At 64.0% G+C, this 17,273-nt stretch overlaps 1 protein-coding gene across 2 annotated transcripts; it reads left to right on the forward strand.

The window, feature by feature from the left end:
- The first annotated feature begins 4,604 nt into the window (after positions 1-4,604).
- TAB1 (TGF-beta activated kinase 1 (MAP3K7) binding protein 1) lies at positions 4,605-16,787 on the forward strand. Of its 2 annotated transcripts, none has more exons than XM_055141143.1 (11): positions 4,605-4,746; positions 9,437-9,573; positions 9,650-9,803; positions 10,869-10,955; positions 11,062-11,200; positions 11,381-11,512; positions 11,838-11,949; positions 12,258-12,402; positions 13,076-13,298; positions 13,607-13,769; positions 15,014-16,787. In XM_055141143.1, exons 1-11 carry the CDS (start codon positions 4,714-4,716, stop codon positions 15,219-15,221), a joined length of 1,533 nt encoding a protein of 510 aa, XP_054997118.1. In that variant the 5' UTR covers positions 4,605-4,713; the 3' UTR covers positions 15,222-16,787. The 2 variants fall into 2 exon arrangements, with proteins under 2 accessions (XP_054997118.1, XP_054997119.1); XM_055141144.1 differs by having other exon boundaries at positions 11,399-11,512.
- Positions 16,788-17,273: the final 486 nt, after the last annotated feature.

Here is a 17,273-nt window from a genome sequence, read left to right on the forward strand (position 1 = left end):
CCCTAAAACATTTTTTTAATTGAATCACTGTGAGAGAGACCCTTACAAAGCTGCTGCTGATTCGGTTTCAGTCTTACAGGGTTCCGACACCTGGCCCGCCTCCAGTGTTCACTTCTCAGCACCAGCATCCCCAGGTTCTGTCCCATCATCCCCTTCCCCCACCCCCTGCCTGCCTCTAGGGCAAGAGCTTCTCTCTCTCTCTCTCTCTCTCTCATTTTCTTTTTTCATTTTGGGTCATACCCATTGATGCACAGGGGCTACTCCTCGTTCATACACTCAAGAATTACCCCTGGCAGTGCTCAGGGGACCCTATGGGATGCTGGGATTCAAACCTGGGTCGGCTGTGTGCAAGGCAAACGCCCTCCCCGCCATGCTATTGCTCCAGCCCCTAAGTTTTTTTGTTTTGGGGGCACATCCATGTGCTCAGGGGTGACTCCTGACTTGGCGTGCAGGAATGGAATTACTCCTGGCAGTGCTTAGGAGACCAGTTGGATGCTGGGGATCAAACCCAGGTTGGCTGAGTGCAAGGCAAATGCCTTTCTCGTTGTATTATCCCTCTGGTCCTAAATTTCCCTTTTTTTTTTTTTTGGCTTTGAGACCATACCCGTGTACTCAAGGGTTACTCCTGGCTCCGTGCTCAGGAATTACTCCTAGCAGGCCTCGGGGATCCTTTCCAGGTGAGGGATCCAATCCAGGTCGGCTGTGTGCAAGGCAAAATGGACCCACTGCAGTATTGCACTAGCTCCTTATTTTTTAAAAAGTTTCTTTGGGTCACACCCGGCGATACTCAGGGGTCACTCCTGGCTCTTCACTCAGAAATTATCCCTGGAGGGGGCTGGAGCGATAGCACAGCGGGTAGGGCGTTTGCCTTGCATGCGGCCGACCCAGGTTCGAATCCCAGCATCCCATAGGGTCCCCCGAGCACCGCCAGGAGTAATTCCTGAGTGCAGAGCCAGGAGGAACCCCTGTGCATCTGCATGTGTGACCCAAAAAGCAAAAAAACAAAAACAAAAAAATTACCCCTGGCGGTGCTCGGGGGACCCTATAGGATGCTGGGAATCGAACCCAGGTTGGCTGCGTGCAAGGCAAACACCCTCTCTGCTGTGCTATTGCTCCAGCCCCTTTTTTTTAAAAAGTTTTGGGTCATACCCAGCTGCGCACAAGGTTTTCTCCTGGCTCTGCTCAGGGATCTCTCCTGGCAGTGCTCAGGGGACCATACCAGGTGCCGGAGAAAAAACCCCAGCTTGGCCACGTGCCAGGCAAACGCCCTTCTTATCTGTGGTGTGGCTCCAGCCCCCAGTTTGGACAGTTTTGATAAACACCTTTTCCCTTTCATTCTCACAGCCTCCAACTGAGCTGGGACCATCGTCCTATTTTATCTGGGTCACGGTGGCAGCCTTAGTACTGGTTCCCCAAAACACACGCGCGATCAGGCCTCCTCTCCCATCTGAGATCAGGCCTTTCCCTTGCCTCTTTCTTCCTGCCTGTCTGCCCGGTGCCTCCCCTCTCGGACTCAGCAGGAAAGACACCTCCCCTGAAAGTCCTCCCTGATTGCCCCCTGGTCGCTCACACTCAGTTCTGGTGGAACTATTCCCCATAAACAACCCTTCGGAACAAGGTGACCTTGGCCGAGGCGCTAACAGGCCAGAACACAGTTTCCAGGAGGCAGGGGAAGCCTTAGTCAGCACCTCCTGTGGGTCTGGGATTTTTGCCAAAAGCTCAAAATCAAAAGGCAGAAATGGGTCCAGAGCCGGGAGGAGGGAAAGGAACCGAGACACTGTCAGCAGTCAGGGTTCCTTACAGAGGCTTTACAGACGTTAATTTGTGGATCAACATCACAGCCCAGGGATGGTAAGAAACAAGTGGGTGAGGCTGGAGAGATAGTGCAGGGGTTAGAGCGCTGGCCTTGCATGAAGCCGACCCAGGTTCGATCCCCAGCACCGTGTAGGAGTCCCCAAACTTGTTCTTTTTTTTTTTTTTTTTTTTTTTGCTTTTTTGGGTCACACCCGGAGATGCACAGGAGTTCCTCCTGGCACTGCACTCAGGTGCTCAGGGGACCATGTGGGATGCTGGGAATTGAACCCGGGTCGGCTGCGTGCAAGGCAAACGTCTCCCCACTGTGCTATCACTCCAGCCCCAGGAGTCCTCAAACTTGATCCCTGAGAAGGAGTCTGGAGACAGCCCCGGGTATTTAGTACGGGGTACTTAGCCAGAGAAGCAAAACAGACACAAACTGAGACACAGACTTAGACTGGTCTGAGCATCATTTCAAAGCGAGGAGGGGGTGGGGGGTGGCAGGAGGCTGTGGAGTCATATTCCAGTCTATTTTCGTGGGAACAGTCAGGTCGGGTCCCTTCTACTAAACCTCCGGAGGCAGCTAATATTCATGTGAGTGTCACATGCCCACCGCTGGGCGCAGCCTTAAAACCAAAGGAAAGAAACTGAGTGAGTTGTGTGTGTGTGTGTGTGTGTGTGTGTGTGTGTGTGTGTGTGTGTGGTGGTGGGGGCAGGCAGAGGGTCAGCAGAGCTCAGGGGTCATCCCTGGCAGTGCTTGGGTGTGTGCATCCACGTTGCTGGGGACCAAGCTAGGGCCTGTCACAGGCGGGCAAGACCTGTGCCTTCATCCCTGTCCTAGTTCTCTGGCCCCGGGTACGGCCTTTGCAAATGTCTGACCGCTGAGGAACTGTCTGGAAGCTCGAGGAACAAGCTCTCGAGGGACTAAGGGAAGAGATGATGTGGTCCTTTGAGCACCCCCAGAGCCACAACCACAGAGCTGCAGGGCAGAAGGCTTGTGACCCAGAGAGAAGCCCGCGCTCAAGGGTTCTCTGTGCCCCGTGAAAACGAGGCCCATGTGCCCGGAGCCAGAGCACAAGGGTGTTTACTTTGCACTCGGCTGAGTCTGATCCCCGGCAACCCTTAGGATCCTGAGCACAGCGCCTGGAGGAAGCCCCCAACCCAACAACATCAAAATAAGGCCAAAACATCTGGCCTCGGGGCTGGAGCAATAGCACAGCGGGGAGGGTGTTTGCCTTGCACGCGGCCAACCCGGGTTCGATTCCCAGCATCCCATATGAGCACTGCCAGGAGTAATTCCTGAGTGCAGAGCCAGGAGGAACCCCTGTGCATCACCGGTGTGACCTAAAAAGCAAAAAACAAACAAATAAACAAACAAAAAACCCTCTGGCCTCATGTTTTGTGTTTTGGCCTTATTTTAATTTTTTTGGGGGGTGGGGGGGGCGGGGACTGGCCTAAGGGCTGGGCTCAGGCTTCACACGGTGCTGGGGAGGCCCCAAATCCCAAAAGACAGAGGAGGAAACTGAGGCAGAGGGTAAGGGCATGTGTGTGTGTGGGTCACGCATCACTGTTACTTGCCCTCCGGTGTCCTGGACAGCACTGTCTGAGCTGGTATCTGCAAATCAGTGGCCGACCAGAGTCTCCCAGCTGGCTCCTCCAGGGGTACTGGCTGGTGTGTGTGTGTGTGTGTGTGTGTGTGTGTGTGTGTTTTGTTGCATTTTCGGTTTTGGCCATACCTGGCTGTGCTCAGGGCTGACTCCATTTTCGGTTTTGGCCATACCTGGCTGTGCAGGCTGTGCTCTGTGCTTAGGGGTCACTCCTGGTGGGGCTTGGGAGACCCTCTGGGGTGCCGCGGATGGCAAGCGCCCTCTCTGCTGTAGTATGCTCCGTCCCCCATGGATTCCCTGATTTGGGGCCACGTGCGTCCTTGGTGGTGCCTGGCACCCCGCGGTTCCCACCCCTCTGGCCACCCGTGATAAGGCCCCGGCTGCAATAGTCGTCTGTGTCCCTCTGAGATGGCCGGGTGACCCCAAACGGTGTGCTGGACAAGGCAGGATCCCCATCAGCACCTCAATTCCGGGGAGTGGGGTGGGGGGTCGACACACAGCAGGCTTCCCGCACCGCCCCCACCCCTGCACTCAGGAATTACTCCTGGGGGACCATATGGGATGCCGAGGCTCGAACTCTGGTCCCGCCTGCAAGGCAAACGCCCGACCCCCTATACTATCACTGCCCAGCCCCGGCTGAAGCTTTCTGCGGGCCAGTCTTGCTTGTGGCTGCGCCCTCTGTAGGCCAGGGGCGGTCCTGCAAGGGACCATTCGCTCCCTCGCTCGTCCTTCCCGACCCCATCCCCGTCTTAAAGAACCTTAATCGGGGACCGGGGTCGGGGGTGGGAAAGATGAGGTGGGGATGGCTCGCCAACTAGAAGATGCTGCCTTACAGGCTCCCCGACCCCGCCCTGCACCAAAGGTCTCGGTGCCTCTGCAGTCTGGGGACTTTGCACTGACAACTGAAAGGTGTGAGCACCGTGGCCGGGAGAGCGAGTGGGGAGCTCGGTGGCGACCCCCCACCCCGGGAGGCGCCGCGACCATCAAACAACAAAGGGGAATGGGAGGGATGGCGAGACTGCAAACCACGGGCCGTCCTCCCGGAGAGTGCGCAGCTTGGAAAGGGGAACCCATCTTTCCCGCGCCAAGGCTGGGCGTCAGCTCCCGGGGAGAGCCAGAAGGCGGGGGCGGGCCTGCGCGCACGCCCCGCCCCGCCCCGCCCCGCCCCGCGGCGGCCGCTGGAGGGCGCTGAGCGCACACTCGCCGGCGGCGCGGACCTTGGGAGCGGGGGGGCCCCGCCTTGAGGCCGCTCTAGCCGCCCCTTTTCGGCTGCTCCGCCCGGGGCCGGCCGCGCCGCGGGGGTCCCTCCAAGATGGCGGCGCAGAGGAGGAGCCTGCTACAGAGTGTGAGGACCCCCCCCACACACACGCCCCGCTTTTCGGGCTGCGGGGCTGGGAGCCCGGGGTGGGGGGCGGCGGGGACGCTGCCGGGTGCTCGAGCGGCGGCCGGGCCGCGCGCGTGTCTGTGGCCGGAGGGGCTGCGCGCAGCCCGGGCGGACCGGGGGCCTCCGGAGTGCGGAGGCCCGAGCGGCTGTGCGCGTGCGCGGCGGCGGCGGGGCGGGGCGTGTGTGCGCGCGCGCGTGCGCGGCGGCGGCGGCGGGGCGGCGCGCGCGGCCCGAGGTGGAAGCGGCCGAGTCCGCCCGGGCGCTCCCGCCTCGGAGCCGAAGCTTCCCCCCGGCCGGCTGAGTCTCGCGACTGCCCCCCGCCGGACGTTCCGTGCGGTGACAGATGAGGAAACTGAGGCCCAGAGAGGCCCCCAAGGCCACGCAGCGGCGGCATTAAAATTAGTCTGAGGGCCGGAGCGATCGCACAGGGGAGGGCGTTTGCATTGCACGGGTTTGATCCCGGGCATCCCATAGGGTCCCCCAAGTACCGCAGGAGTAGTTTCTCCGTGCAGTCAGGAGTAGCCCCTGTGCACCGCCGGGTGTGACCCCCCTAAAAAAAAACAAAAAAAAAGTTAAAAAAATAAAATCGGGGGTCCGGAGCGATAGCACAGCGGGTAGGGCGTTTGTCTTGCACGCAGCCGACCCGGGTTCAATCCCCGGCATCCCATATGGTCCCCCAAGCACTGCCAGGGGTAATTCCTGAGTGCAAAGCCAGGAGTAACCCCTGAGCATCGCTGGGTGTGACCCAAAAAGCAAAATAAATAAATAAATAAATAAATAAATAAAGTCTGGGGCTGGAGCAATAGCACAGCGGGTAGGGCGTTTGCCTTGCATGCGGCCAACCCGGGTTCGATTCCCAGCATCCCATCTGGTCCCTGGAGCACCGCCAGGAGTAATTCCTGAGTGCAGAGCCAGTTGTAACCCCTGTGCAGCGCCGGGTGTGACCCAAAAAACAAAATTAAACGAACAATTAAAAAAAATTAGTCTGATACGAAACCCACTGTGTGTGTGTGTGTGTGAGAGAGAGAGAGAGAGAGAGAGTGTGATTTTGGTGTTTTGCACGGAGGTGTTGTTTCAGGGACTGCTTCCTGCTTTCATCATTCAGAAGCGATGGCTCTCACCTCTTTTTTTTTTTTTTTTAAATTTATTCTTGGGTCAGGCTGGAGCCATAGCACAGCGGTAGGGCATTAGCCTTTCACGCGGCCGACCCGTGTTCGATTCCTCTGCCCCTCTCGGGGACCCGGCAAGCTACTGAGAGTATCTTGCCCGCAAGGCCGAGCCTGGCAAGCTCCCCATGGAGTATTAGATATGCCAAAAACAGTAACAACAAGTCTCACAATGAGACGTTACTGGTGCCCGCTTGAACAAATCGATGAGCAACGGGATGACAGTGATACTGTGATTCTTGGGTCATACCCAACAGTGCTCAGGACTTACCCCTGTCTCTGGACTCAGGGATCACTCCTGGTGGTGCTCAGGGGACCCTGCAGGATGCTGTGGGCCACGTGCTAGGCAAACCCCCTACCCGCTGGCCTCTCGCTATTCCTCTGGCCCTCCCTGACCCACTTCACCTCTAACTGAGCGGGAGAAGTGGCCAGAGCAGGTGCTGCCTGCCTGGAGCTCACTGAGCCCTATCCTGCCTCAGTTTCCCGTAGGTGAGCGCAGGCAGTAGAAGCACGGCTTGGAGGCTCGTCCCTACCACCCGCTGCCCTGCCCACCTGGGGATATACGTGCAAGCAGGGAGGACTATGCCTTATTTAGGGGAAAAAAAAAATCTTTTTTTTTTTTTTTGAGGGAGGTGGGGTGTGCCACACCAGGCAATGCTCAGGGCTCTGTGCTCAGGGATCACCCCTGGCGGGGCTCGGGGGGCCATAGGTGGTGCCAGGATCAAACCCGAGTCTGCCCCGTGCAAGGCAAGTGCCTTCCCCCTCGTCCGCTGGCTCCAGCCTCAAGGTCAGCTCTGTTCGGGTTGGGGGGTGGTTTAATTTAGATACATCCTGACATAGCTGAGGTGCTCGCTGAGCATTGTCCTCGAGTGTGCATCAGACCGGGCACCCCTTAGCACGGACACATGCAGGACATCCTTGCGGGGCGGGGGTGTCACTGCGCCCACTGGACACCCCTCGAGCAGCCCCCGGGAATGAATCGGGCTCTATGTGGGATGGAGACAGAGACGCTTTGATGCGGGCCCCGGGGGGGCGGCGGGCCCAGAGAAGCCTCAGGGAAAGTGGGTCACTCCTGTGGTGGGTGGGTGGGAGGGGCCAAGGGCCCCCCACTCCCCACCGGGGGCTCCCCCCCCCCCGCCGGCTCCCCTGCAGCCGCCCGGCCTCTGTCTTCGGGAGCCGCCTTTGCCGCCTCGCTGGAATCCGGGCGCTTTCACCACCGAACACTTGGCCTTTTCATGCGCGAACTCGATATTCAGGCGGTGGCTGGCGGGCCTTTGTCCCTCCTGCCCAGAGCCCGGCCTGGCCCCGGTGGGGACTTTCCTGCGCTGTTTCTGTGGGACTGAGCCTGGCCCCCATGTGGGGACTTTCCTGGGCTGCGTTTGTGGGGCCGGGTCACGTGCCTGCGGGATGCCCTTGGGCCAGCCCCACCGCCCGACACCCCCCTCCTGGCTCCAGGCTTGCATGGGGGTCCGGGGAACCCCCGCACCCAGGCCTGTGGCCGCTGGGGTTCATGTTGGAACCCATCACGCTGAGAGCGGACCCCGTGCGTGCGCCGGGGCTGTATTTACACCGCCCTGGGGTGAGACTGGGGGGGCCTCCCCTTTTCTCAGCTACTCCCTCGTGGGAGCCCCCCCCCCCCCCGGGGCTCCGGCATGTATGGGCGTGGGAGAAAGTATGTGCATCCGTGTGCGCCGGGGTGGGGCAGGGGCTGGCACGTCCCAGAGATATGGCCTTTCCGGGATTCTCGGAAGTGTGGGAGCTGGGAAAGGCCGCAGCTGAGGGAGGGATCGGGGGGCTCCTACTCCCACCCACCCTGTCCGGGCAGTCCTGGGAAACCTGGTGGTTTGCACTGGCCTCAGCCAGCTGGGCTGGTGCTGCCCAGGCCCCGAGGTTTGGAGGTGCCGGGGGGGCCCCCAGGGCTGTCCCGGTAGTGCTCAGGACTCACGTGGTGCTGGGATCAGCCCAGGTTGGACCGGCTCCCTAACCACTGTGCTGTCCCACCCTTTGTGCTGAGTCAGGGTGGTGCTGGCACTGCCTGTGGGGGGCCCACGGGTGTGTCTGAGGCGCCCCAGGCCCCTGCTGGTCCTGCAGTGGGAAACGTGGCCAGCAGGCCCGGGCCGTGGCTTGAGCTCAATCCCTGGGGTGGCCCAGGGGCCCCGTCACCGTGGCCGGAAGGGCAGGCTGAGGTGGCCTTTGTCCCCGTCACCACCGGGTCCCGCTCACCACCGGGTGTGACCCCGAGACAGCAACTAGCAGACGGGCCTTTGAGTGGGTGGGCAGGTCCCCCCGGCCCCGCAGGCCCGTCCGCGCCGCCCGTTCTACTTGAGCCTGGCCTCGCCCGCTGCCACTCCTGGACCCGCAAAGAATTCTGGCCACTGCGGCCCAGTGTGGGCAGCCCCACAGCCTAAGGTGCAGACCCCCATCCCCACAACGGGGACCCCCGTGAAGGCAAGGGGAGGCGAGGGGTGGGGGGAGACAGACTAGATAAGAAACCCAGTGGCCAGTCCACGGTTCGAGGCTGCAGCTAAACAGTGGCCCCGGGGCCACCCGGCTCCTAGCCTGGGGGTGTGCAACACACACACATGCACACACACACACATGCACACACATACACATCCTTGGGCACAGCGGGTAGGGCGTTTGCCTTGCACGCAGCTGACCTGAGTTCAAATCCCAGCATCCCATGTGGTCCCCTGAGCACCGCCAGGGGTAATTCCTGAGTGCAGAGCCAGGAGTGACCCCTGTGCATCGCCGGGTGTGACCCAAAAAGCAAAAAAAAAAAAAAAAAAAAAAAAAGTTCCCAGGGAGGGGCTAGAGTGATAGTCCAGCGGGCAGGGCCCAGGTTGAATACCCAGCACCCCATATGGTCCCCGAGTCCTACCAGGGTTGATCCCGGAGCATACCCAGGTGTGGCCCCAAAACCAGAATGCCCTCTCTGGCCCCGGGGTCCTGCGGGACGGGTGCTTGCTTGGCACAGGGCTGTCCCAGACTCGGTATCTGACACCAAGGACAGTTTGCCAAGCTCCACCAGCAGGGGCTCCCTGGGCACAGAGCCAGGGGCAAGCCCTGAGCACGGCCAGGTGTGGCCCCCAGACAGACAGACGAGCAAAAAAGAATCTTGATGGTGTGTGTGTGTGTGTGCGTGTGTGTGTGTGTGTGTGTGTGTGCGCGTGTGTGCGCGCGTGCATGTATGCAGAGTACAGCGAGTAGGAACCAACTGGGTTCAAACCCAGCTGCAGCAGAAGCACTCCTGTGCAGAGGCAGGAACAGCACCTGAGCACTGCCCATGGGAGCCACCCCCCCCTCAAGAGACAGAGACAGAGAGCAGAATTCCAAACCCGAGCCGTGGGGGCCAGAGAGAAAGCCTAGTGGGTGGGGCCGGGTGTCCCCACCCCTGGCGTCCTGCTTCGGGACGCACAGTGCGCTCTGAGGGACGTGCGCGGGCAGCAGGGCGGGAGGTGACTCGGGTTCCCGGTGGCTGGCAGGAGCAGCAGCCCAGCTGGACAGACGACCTCCCGCTGTGCCACCTGTCGGGGGTGGGCTCGGCGCCCAACCGGAGCTACTCGGCGGACGGCAAGGCGGTGGAGAGCCACCCGCCCGAGGACAGCTGGCTCAAGTTCAGGTGAGGAGAGGCCCCGCCGCTGCCAGGGCTGGGGGCTGCAGGGGGCCGCAGCTCTACCCAACCCCCCCTTCCGCAGGAGTGACAACAACTGCTTCCTGTACGGGGTCTTCAACGGCTACGAGGGCACCCGGGTCACCAACTTCGTGGCCCAGCGGCTGTCTGCGGAGCTGCTGCTGGGCCAGCTCAGCGCGGAGCGGAGCGAGGCCGACGTGCGGCGGGTGCTGCAGCAGGTACCAGGGCCCTGTGGCTGGGGCTGTCCGCCTTCTGCGGCCCCTGCCAGGGCTCACTGAGGGACGGGGTGGGGGGAGCATTGGCCCCGGGGAAGGGCGTGGTAAGGGTCCGATTGTTCTAGAACTTTCTGTGTCTCACGCACCTTCTCCCTATGCTAGTCTCACCTCCCAGGTGAGAAGGTTGAGGGCCTATCGCCCAGCCAGCAGGGGGCAGAGCTGGAGTGTGTGTGTACACACACACACACACACACATACACGCACGTGCACTCACACATACACACTCACACTCACACTCATACACACAGACACTCACACACTCACACACACATACATGCACAGGCACTCACACACACTCATACTCACACACACTCACACTCATACACTCACACACACATACACACATGCGCACTCACACACACTCATACTCACACACACACTCGTAGACACATACTCAGACACTAATACTCAAACACTCACACACACATACACGCACGTGCACTCACACATACACACACTCACACTCATACACACAGACACTCTCACACACTCACACACACATACACGCACAGGCACTCACACACATTCATACTCACACACACTGACACTCATACACTCACACACACACACACTTACACACATGCGCACACACACACTCATACTCACACACATACTCATACACACATACTCAGACACTAATACTCAAACACACACACACATACACGCACGCACACTCACACATTCACACTCACTCATACACACATACACACACTTATACTCACATACATACACGCATGCACACTCACTCACTCATACACTCACACACACATACGCGCACTCACACATACTCATACACACGCATATACACATACACACACTCACACACACGAGCACTCATACACACGTACACACATACAGACACACGCATACACATGCGTGCGCACACACGTATACACACGGCACGTGAGACAGTTCACACACGTGACAGTCCTCACACACCCGGGGCCAGACCCTGGGCCGAGGCCGTGTCGCGTGGCGTGGACAGTCCCGGCGTGTCTCCCGCCCCAGGCCTTCGACGTGGTGGAGAGGAGCTTCCTGGAGTCCATCGACGACGCGTTGGCCGAGAAGGCCAGTCTGCAGTCCCAGCTGCCCGAGGTAAGCCCACGCCCGCCGCCCCTGCCCGCACCCCTGCCCGCGCCCATGCCCGCTGCCCCTGCCCGCGCCCGGGCCGCCCTGCTCTGAGCCGCGCCCCTGCCCCTAGGGGGTCCCCCAGCACCAGCTGCCGCCGCAGTACCAGAAGATCCTGGAGCGGCTGAAGGTGCTAGAACGGGAGACGGCGGGCGGCGCCATGGCCGTGGTGGCCGTGCTGCTCTGCAACAAGCTCTACGTGGCCAACGTGGGTGAGCGCCCGCCCCTCCTCACCTGCCTGGGGGAGGGCTGGGCCGCCTGCAGGGAGGGGGGGGCGGGTCACCCGAGAGACACCTGCTCCCCCGTCCTTCCGGGTTATTCCAGAGCAGCCTGCACAGCCCTCTGCCCTCGCCCCTCCCCGCCCCCCCCCCTCCCCGCCCTGGCCCCCTCAGCCGCCCCGTCCCCCTCAGGGACGAACCGCGCTCTCCTGTGCAAGTCCACGGTGGACGGGCTGCAGGTCACGCAGCTGAACGTGGACCACACCACCGAGAACGAGGACGAGCTCTTCCGCCTCTCGCAGCTGGGTGAGTCGGGGGCCGGCCCGGGCCCCCCCGCCCACCTCCGTGGGGGATGTAAGCAGCGGGCTAGGACTGAGTTCCTCCACTCCCGCCAGTCTGTCCCTCAGTTTCCCCGTGGGGAGCCGCGGAGCAGTGGGGGCCCGGGGTGCCGTGCACAGAGGCCTCCAGGGTCCTGCTGCCCCCCCCCCCCCCCCCGAGTCCCCACAGCCTGTGCTGCCCCCAGGCGGCCCTGGGTGAGGGGTTCGCTGGCCGCCGGATCCTTACCCCGGTTCCCGGGGCGACGTCTGTCCTGCGGAGGCCAGGCCCCGCCCTGACGCTGTCCGTGCTGCAGGCCTGGACGCGGCACGGATCAAGCAGGTGGGGGTCATCTGCGGGCAGGAGAGCACCCGGCGCATCGGGGACTACAGGGTCAAGTACGGCTACTCGGACATCGAGCTCCTCAGGTGTGGGGTCCCAGCACCGACCCCCGTCCCAGCACTGACCCCCGCCCCGACCCCAGCTCTGACCCCTGCCCCCGTCCCAGCACTGCCCCCCTCTCTGATCCCAGCACTGACCCCTACCCCCGTCCCAGCACTGCCCCCTCTCTGATCCCAGCACTGACCCCCGACCCCAGCTCTGACCCTGTCCCAGCTCTGACCCCCCCGACCCAGCACTGACCCCCTCCCCGACTCCAGCACTGACCCCCTCCCCAACCCCAGCTCTGACCCCGCCCCCCAGCTGCCCCAGCACAGCCCGGTCACTCTCCCCCCAGCGCCGCGAAGTCAAAGCCCATCATCGCGGAGCCTGAGGTCCACGGCGCGCAGCCCCTGGACGGGGTCACGGGCTTCCTGGTGCTGATGTCCGAGGGGCTGTACAAGGCGCTGGAGGCCGCGCACGGGCCTGGCCAGGCCAACCAGGTGAGCGGGGCGGGTGGGCACTGCGTCCCCCGAGCCCTCCTCCTGGGCCCCCGGAATCCCAGACAACTCGCTGTGGGTCACTGGCCGCTGCCCCCCCCCTGCCCCCCGCCTCCCAGAGGGCGCCCGGGTCCCAGACTCGGGTCTCGCTGGAGGTGATGAAGCTGTGGTTCCAGAAGCCCCTCCCCCCTCGGGAGGTGGTCCTTCTGCTCTGGCGCTCAGCCTTGTTTTGTTTTGGTTTTCAGGGGTGGGGGGGGCGTGGGCTGCACTCAGCGATGCTCAGGAGTCGCTCCTGGCGGGGCCTGGGGACCCCCCGGCGCTGGCGCTTGAGCCCCGGTCGGATCCACGTCGAGCAGCTGCTGTCCCTGCTGTCCCGTCGCTCCAGCTCACACCGGTTTTTGGTTTTCGGCTCTCAGTGTTCACGCTGAATTCTCCAGTGCTCTTGAGTGCTGGGCTGGGGGCTCCTGAGTGCAGGGACCCTCCTGGCTCCGCTGCCCGAAACGCCCCGGCCAGGCTCACGTCCCAGACGGTCTGAGAGTGCCCAGGGTCGCGCCGTGGCTCCTGGGAAAGTTCCAGAAGGCGTATTCCCGGCGGCAGCACGTCAGCGAGGGTCCTCGCCGCCCGGGCGACCCCTGCCCCGGGCCCGTCCTCAGCGGGTGTTGCGCCCTGTGCCCAGGAGATCGCGGCCATGATCGACACGGAGTTCGCCAAGCAGACGTCGCTGGACGCTGTGGCCCAGGCCGTGGTGGACCGGGTGCGGCGCATCCACGGCGACACCTTCGCCAGCGGCGGGGAACGCGCCAAGTTCTGCCCGCGGCACGAGGACATGACCCTGCTGGTGCGGAACTTCGGGTACCCGCTGGGCGAGATGAGCCAGCCCGCGCCCAGCCCCGCCCCAGGTGCCGTGGGACACCCCCCAGCGCGGGCGACCCCCCCACACGCCCCCATGCACCCCCTCTCTGGGGGATGACGATGGGGCTGGGGGTGGGGGGATGGCGGCTGGCCCCGTCTTCAGTCCCTGAACCAGGCTGCCCGGGGCTGCCCCACTGACCCCGCGTGGCCTCGTGTCCGGTCCTGTCACTCGGGGCTGCGAGGCACAGCGCCTCCTGGTGGCCGCCGGCCGGCCCCACGGGAGCCCCTCACCGGGCGTCTCTGCTGCGCGTCCCTGTGGGCCGTGCGCGGTGCCCACTGCACTCTCTGTCCCCAGCCGCCGGCGGGCGCGTGTACCCCGTCTCCGTGCCCTACTCCAGCGCCCAGAGCACCAGCAAGACCAGCGTGACGCTGTCCCTCGTCATGCCCTCGCAGGGCCAGCTGGTGAACGGGACGCTCAGCGCGTCCACCCTGGACGAGGCCACGCCCACCCTCACCAAGTAAGCGGCTTCGGCCGGTGCTCCCCCGCCAGTGCTCGGGTTCTCCTCTTGCTTCCGAGGGAGGAGGCTGCCCTTGGCCCCAGGCTGGGGTTGGGGCCGGGAGCAGGGGGCGGGACCCCGGGTGCAGGGGGCGGGACCCCGGGTACAGGGGGCGGGGCCCTGTGTGCAGGGGGGCGGGGCCCTGTGTGCAGGGGGCGGGGCCCCGGGTGCAGGGGGCGGGCCATCTGCTCTCTGGCCCGCTGCGTCCACACAGGCTGGTTTCCTGCATCTGGAAGGTTCTCTGGGGGCTTTTCTCTCATCTTGGCTTGGAGCCTCAGCACTGGCGGCCCCCGCTGGGCCCTGGTCTGACCAGCGGCTCCGCCCCCGGCTCTGGGGTGGGCCGGAGTGCCCCGCCCCCATCCCTCCCACAGCTTTGAAGGGCGTTTCCGGCTTAGAGGAGGAGGCTGGGGAGGGCTAAGGTGGGGTGCAGAGGCAGCCCCCTCTGGCCGCCCCCCCCTCCCCTCTGTGGAATGTACCCCCAACCCCGGGATCAGCGTCTGGTTTCCACATTCCAGCCCTGCAGGGAATAATGGGGCGGCCACACCCAGCCCCAGGGGGGAGGGGGCCGGCGAGCTGGGGGTCGGCCCACCCCACGGGGCCGCCAGCTGTGTCCACAAAGGCAGAGTCTGCGAGGCTGGGCCTGGCTGTCCGCTGGCCCGTCTGCAGTGGGGCAGGTCCTGCTCTGGGGGTGTCTGTCCCCCAGAGTGAGGGGAGGGAACAAGGAAGGCTTTCTCGCTCAGGGGCTGGTGGGGAGGGGCGTTTGCCCTGCAGCGCTAACCCGGGTTTGAGTCCCAGCATCCCATATGGCCCCCCACCACCGAGCACCAAGCACCGTATCACTGGGTGTGACCCAAAAAAAGAAAGAGTTGGGGGGGACAGTGGCAGTTGCCTTGCACGGGTTCCACCCCGGGTTCGGTTCCCAGCACCCCATTCGGCCCCTCAGCCCCGCCAGGAGTGATCCCTGAGCACAGAGCCCCCAGACACGGGTTTGGGGCCCAGGGAGCCGTCCCAGCGGCCGTGCACAGGCTCTGCCCCCCCCCCACACCCCGCACCTTGTGGTCCTCCACACCCTGAAACAGTCACATGAGGCGGGATGCTTGGGGCTGGGTGTGTGGCTCAGCGGGGGCGGCTCCAGGGCCCTGGGTGAGCCCGGGGCGGGGCCGGGGCGGGGGCTGCTGCGGCCTGAGCGCCCCGTGTCCCCGCAGCCAGAGCCCCACGCTGACGCTGCAGTCCACCAGCACGCACACGCAGAGCAGCGGCTCCAGCTCCGACGGGGGCCTCTTCCGCTCCAGGCCGGCCCACCCGCTGCCCCCCGGCGAGGGCGGCCGCGTGGACGCTTACGTGGACTTCGCGGAGTTCTACCGCCTCTGGAGCGTGGACCACGGCGAGCAGAGCGGGGTGGCCGCCCCGTAGCCTGCGGGGAGCGGCCTGGGGGGGGGGGGCCGGCCACAGCCCCCCGCAGCTCAGGGCTGCAGTGACTGACGCGCCCAGAGCCCCGCCCAGCCCCCCGCCTTGCCCAGGACAAGTCGGGCCAGAGGATCCCGCAGCCGGGTCCAGGCCCCCGGCCCTGGGCCCCCCACACTACTGGACAGCCCCGCCCGCCCGTGTGCCTCCACACCGAGTGGTCTGCGTGGGAGGGCCGGTGTGCGGCTGCAGGGAGGGGGCTTGGGGAGGAGCTGGCCCCAGGACGCTGGGGGGTGCTCCCTTGAGTGTGCGCAGAGGGGGCGTGGCCGGAAGCCTTGCCCTTCTCGGGCCCTCCAGGAGGGGTCAGGGAACGGGGCGAGTGGATGCTGCCCGGTGCTTCCACTCTCGTGAGACCCTAAGGTCAGCAGCGGCCACCGACAGGGACAGCGACGTGAGAGCAAGCCGAGGGCCAGGGGGCTGGTGTCCGCGTTCCAGCCCAGGGACCACCCACCCGGCCCCCTCCCGTGGGCGCTGCCTTCCCGAGGGCGGGAGGTAGGCGGCAGGGACAGAGCCCAGGAGCCTCGGGGTCTGCTGGGCCCCCCAAGCGGCCTGCCCGCTGCACCCCGATGCCCGACTCTCGGGGCTGGTCTTTGAGCTCTGGGAGGCAATGGCCCCCGCGCCCCGTCCAGCCTGTGCTGGTGAGCGGGTTCAGGCTGCCCAGGTGGAGGGTCTGCACCGCTGCTACCTCCTCCCTCTGACCAGCTCTTCCCCCTCCCTCTGACCAGCTCTTCCTCCTTCCTCTGACTTGCTCTTCCTCCTCCCTCTGACTCACTTTTCTTCCTCCCTCTAACCATCTCTTCCTCCTGCCTCTGACTCACTTTTCCTCCTCCCTCTGACCACCTCTTCCTCCTCCCTCTGATCACGTCCCAGGAGGGTCGACAGGTGGGTGGCGGGGGGCTCACCGATAGCGGATAAGCTGCTCCTTGCCTGGGCTTGAGGGTGGACACTCTTCTCCGACCTACGTCCACACAGCGGCAAGGGGCCACCCTGCCCTGAAGGCCCAGGGCTGCTGAAGGGCCAGTGGCGAGTCCCGTGCCCCCCACACACACCCACCTCCCGTGGGAGGGGTCCTGGCAAGGGGGCTCAGCCTGCGAGGGCATGGGGAACAGCAGCTGGCCGGGGCCCTCCGGGTTGCCCCGTGTCTCTGGGGCCGAGCTGTCACCCTGGGGCCCCTCTGTGTGGGGCAGAGGAGGAACCTGGGGCCTCAGCTGCAGCAGCGGGCACAGACCCCCGTCCCTGTCCGCCCTCCTCACCAGCTGGGGAGCAGACGGGGGCTGTGGACCCTGCCCAGCTCCCAGCACCCAGCCTCGCACCCTCAGGGCTCTGGTGGGCGCAGCCAGGTGAGCACGGAGCCAGGCAGGCGACTGGCCTCTCCGCACGCCTGAACCTCGGCCTCGGACACCCCCATTTCTGCCTCAGGGACCCCCAGACTGCGCGCCTGGAACTGGAGAACGGGCCTGGGCCTGGTCACCGCCGTGGGCACAGTTTGTTTTGAAATAAACTTCTGGTTTCTTACCCGCAGACGTCTTGCTTTGTCTGCCCGCGGGGGTCGCGGCAGGGTGGTGGGACAGCGAAGGCGCTCGCCACACACGCCTCCGGCCTGAGTCCCATCCCAGGCACCCCTTACAGTCCCCCAGCACTGCCTGGTGATGCCCTAGAAGCAGAGACACTCTAGCCCAGACGTGCCCCTTCTGGGAGAGACAAGGGGCCCCAGAATCCCACCGACAGCCCCGCAACTGAGTACCTGCGGCCCGGGAGCTGGTCGGTGCTTCCGCCCGAGACCCCCGTCCCCACCTGTCTCCTGCGGCACCGGCTGTGTTAGCCTGTCCCCACCCTGGAGCCCCCCCCACACACACACATAGTCCAGCCCTGCAGGGTCCAAGAAATGGCCCCAACCTGAAGGGCCCACAGGGGGCTGTGCCCGGCAAACTGCTCAGAATGTTTCTGTTTTTCCTGTTCGTTTGGGGGCCCCGCCTAGATGCTCAGATCCTCTTTTTCTTT

This window comes from Sorex araneus, chromosome 6, assembly GCF_027595985.1.
Source record: "Sorex araneus isolate mSorAra2 chromosome 6, mSorAra2.pri, whole genome shotgun sequence".
NCBI classification, from domain to species: domain Eukaryota; kingdom Metazoa; phylum Chordata; class Mammalia; order Eulipotyphla; family Soricidae; genus Sorex; species Sorex araneus.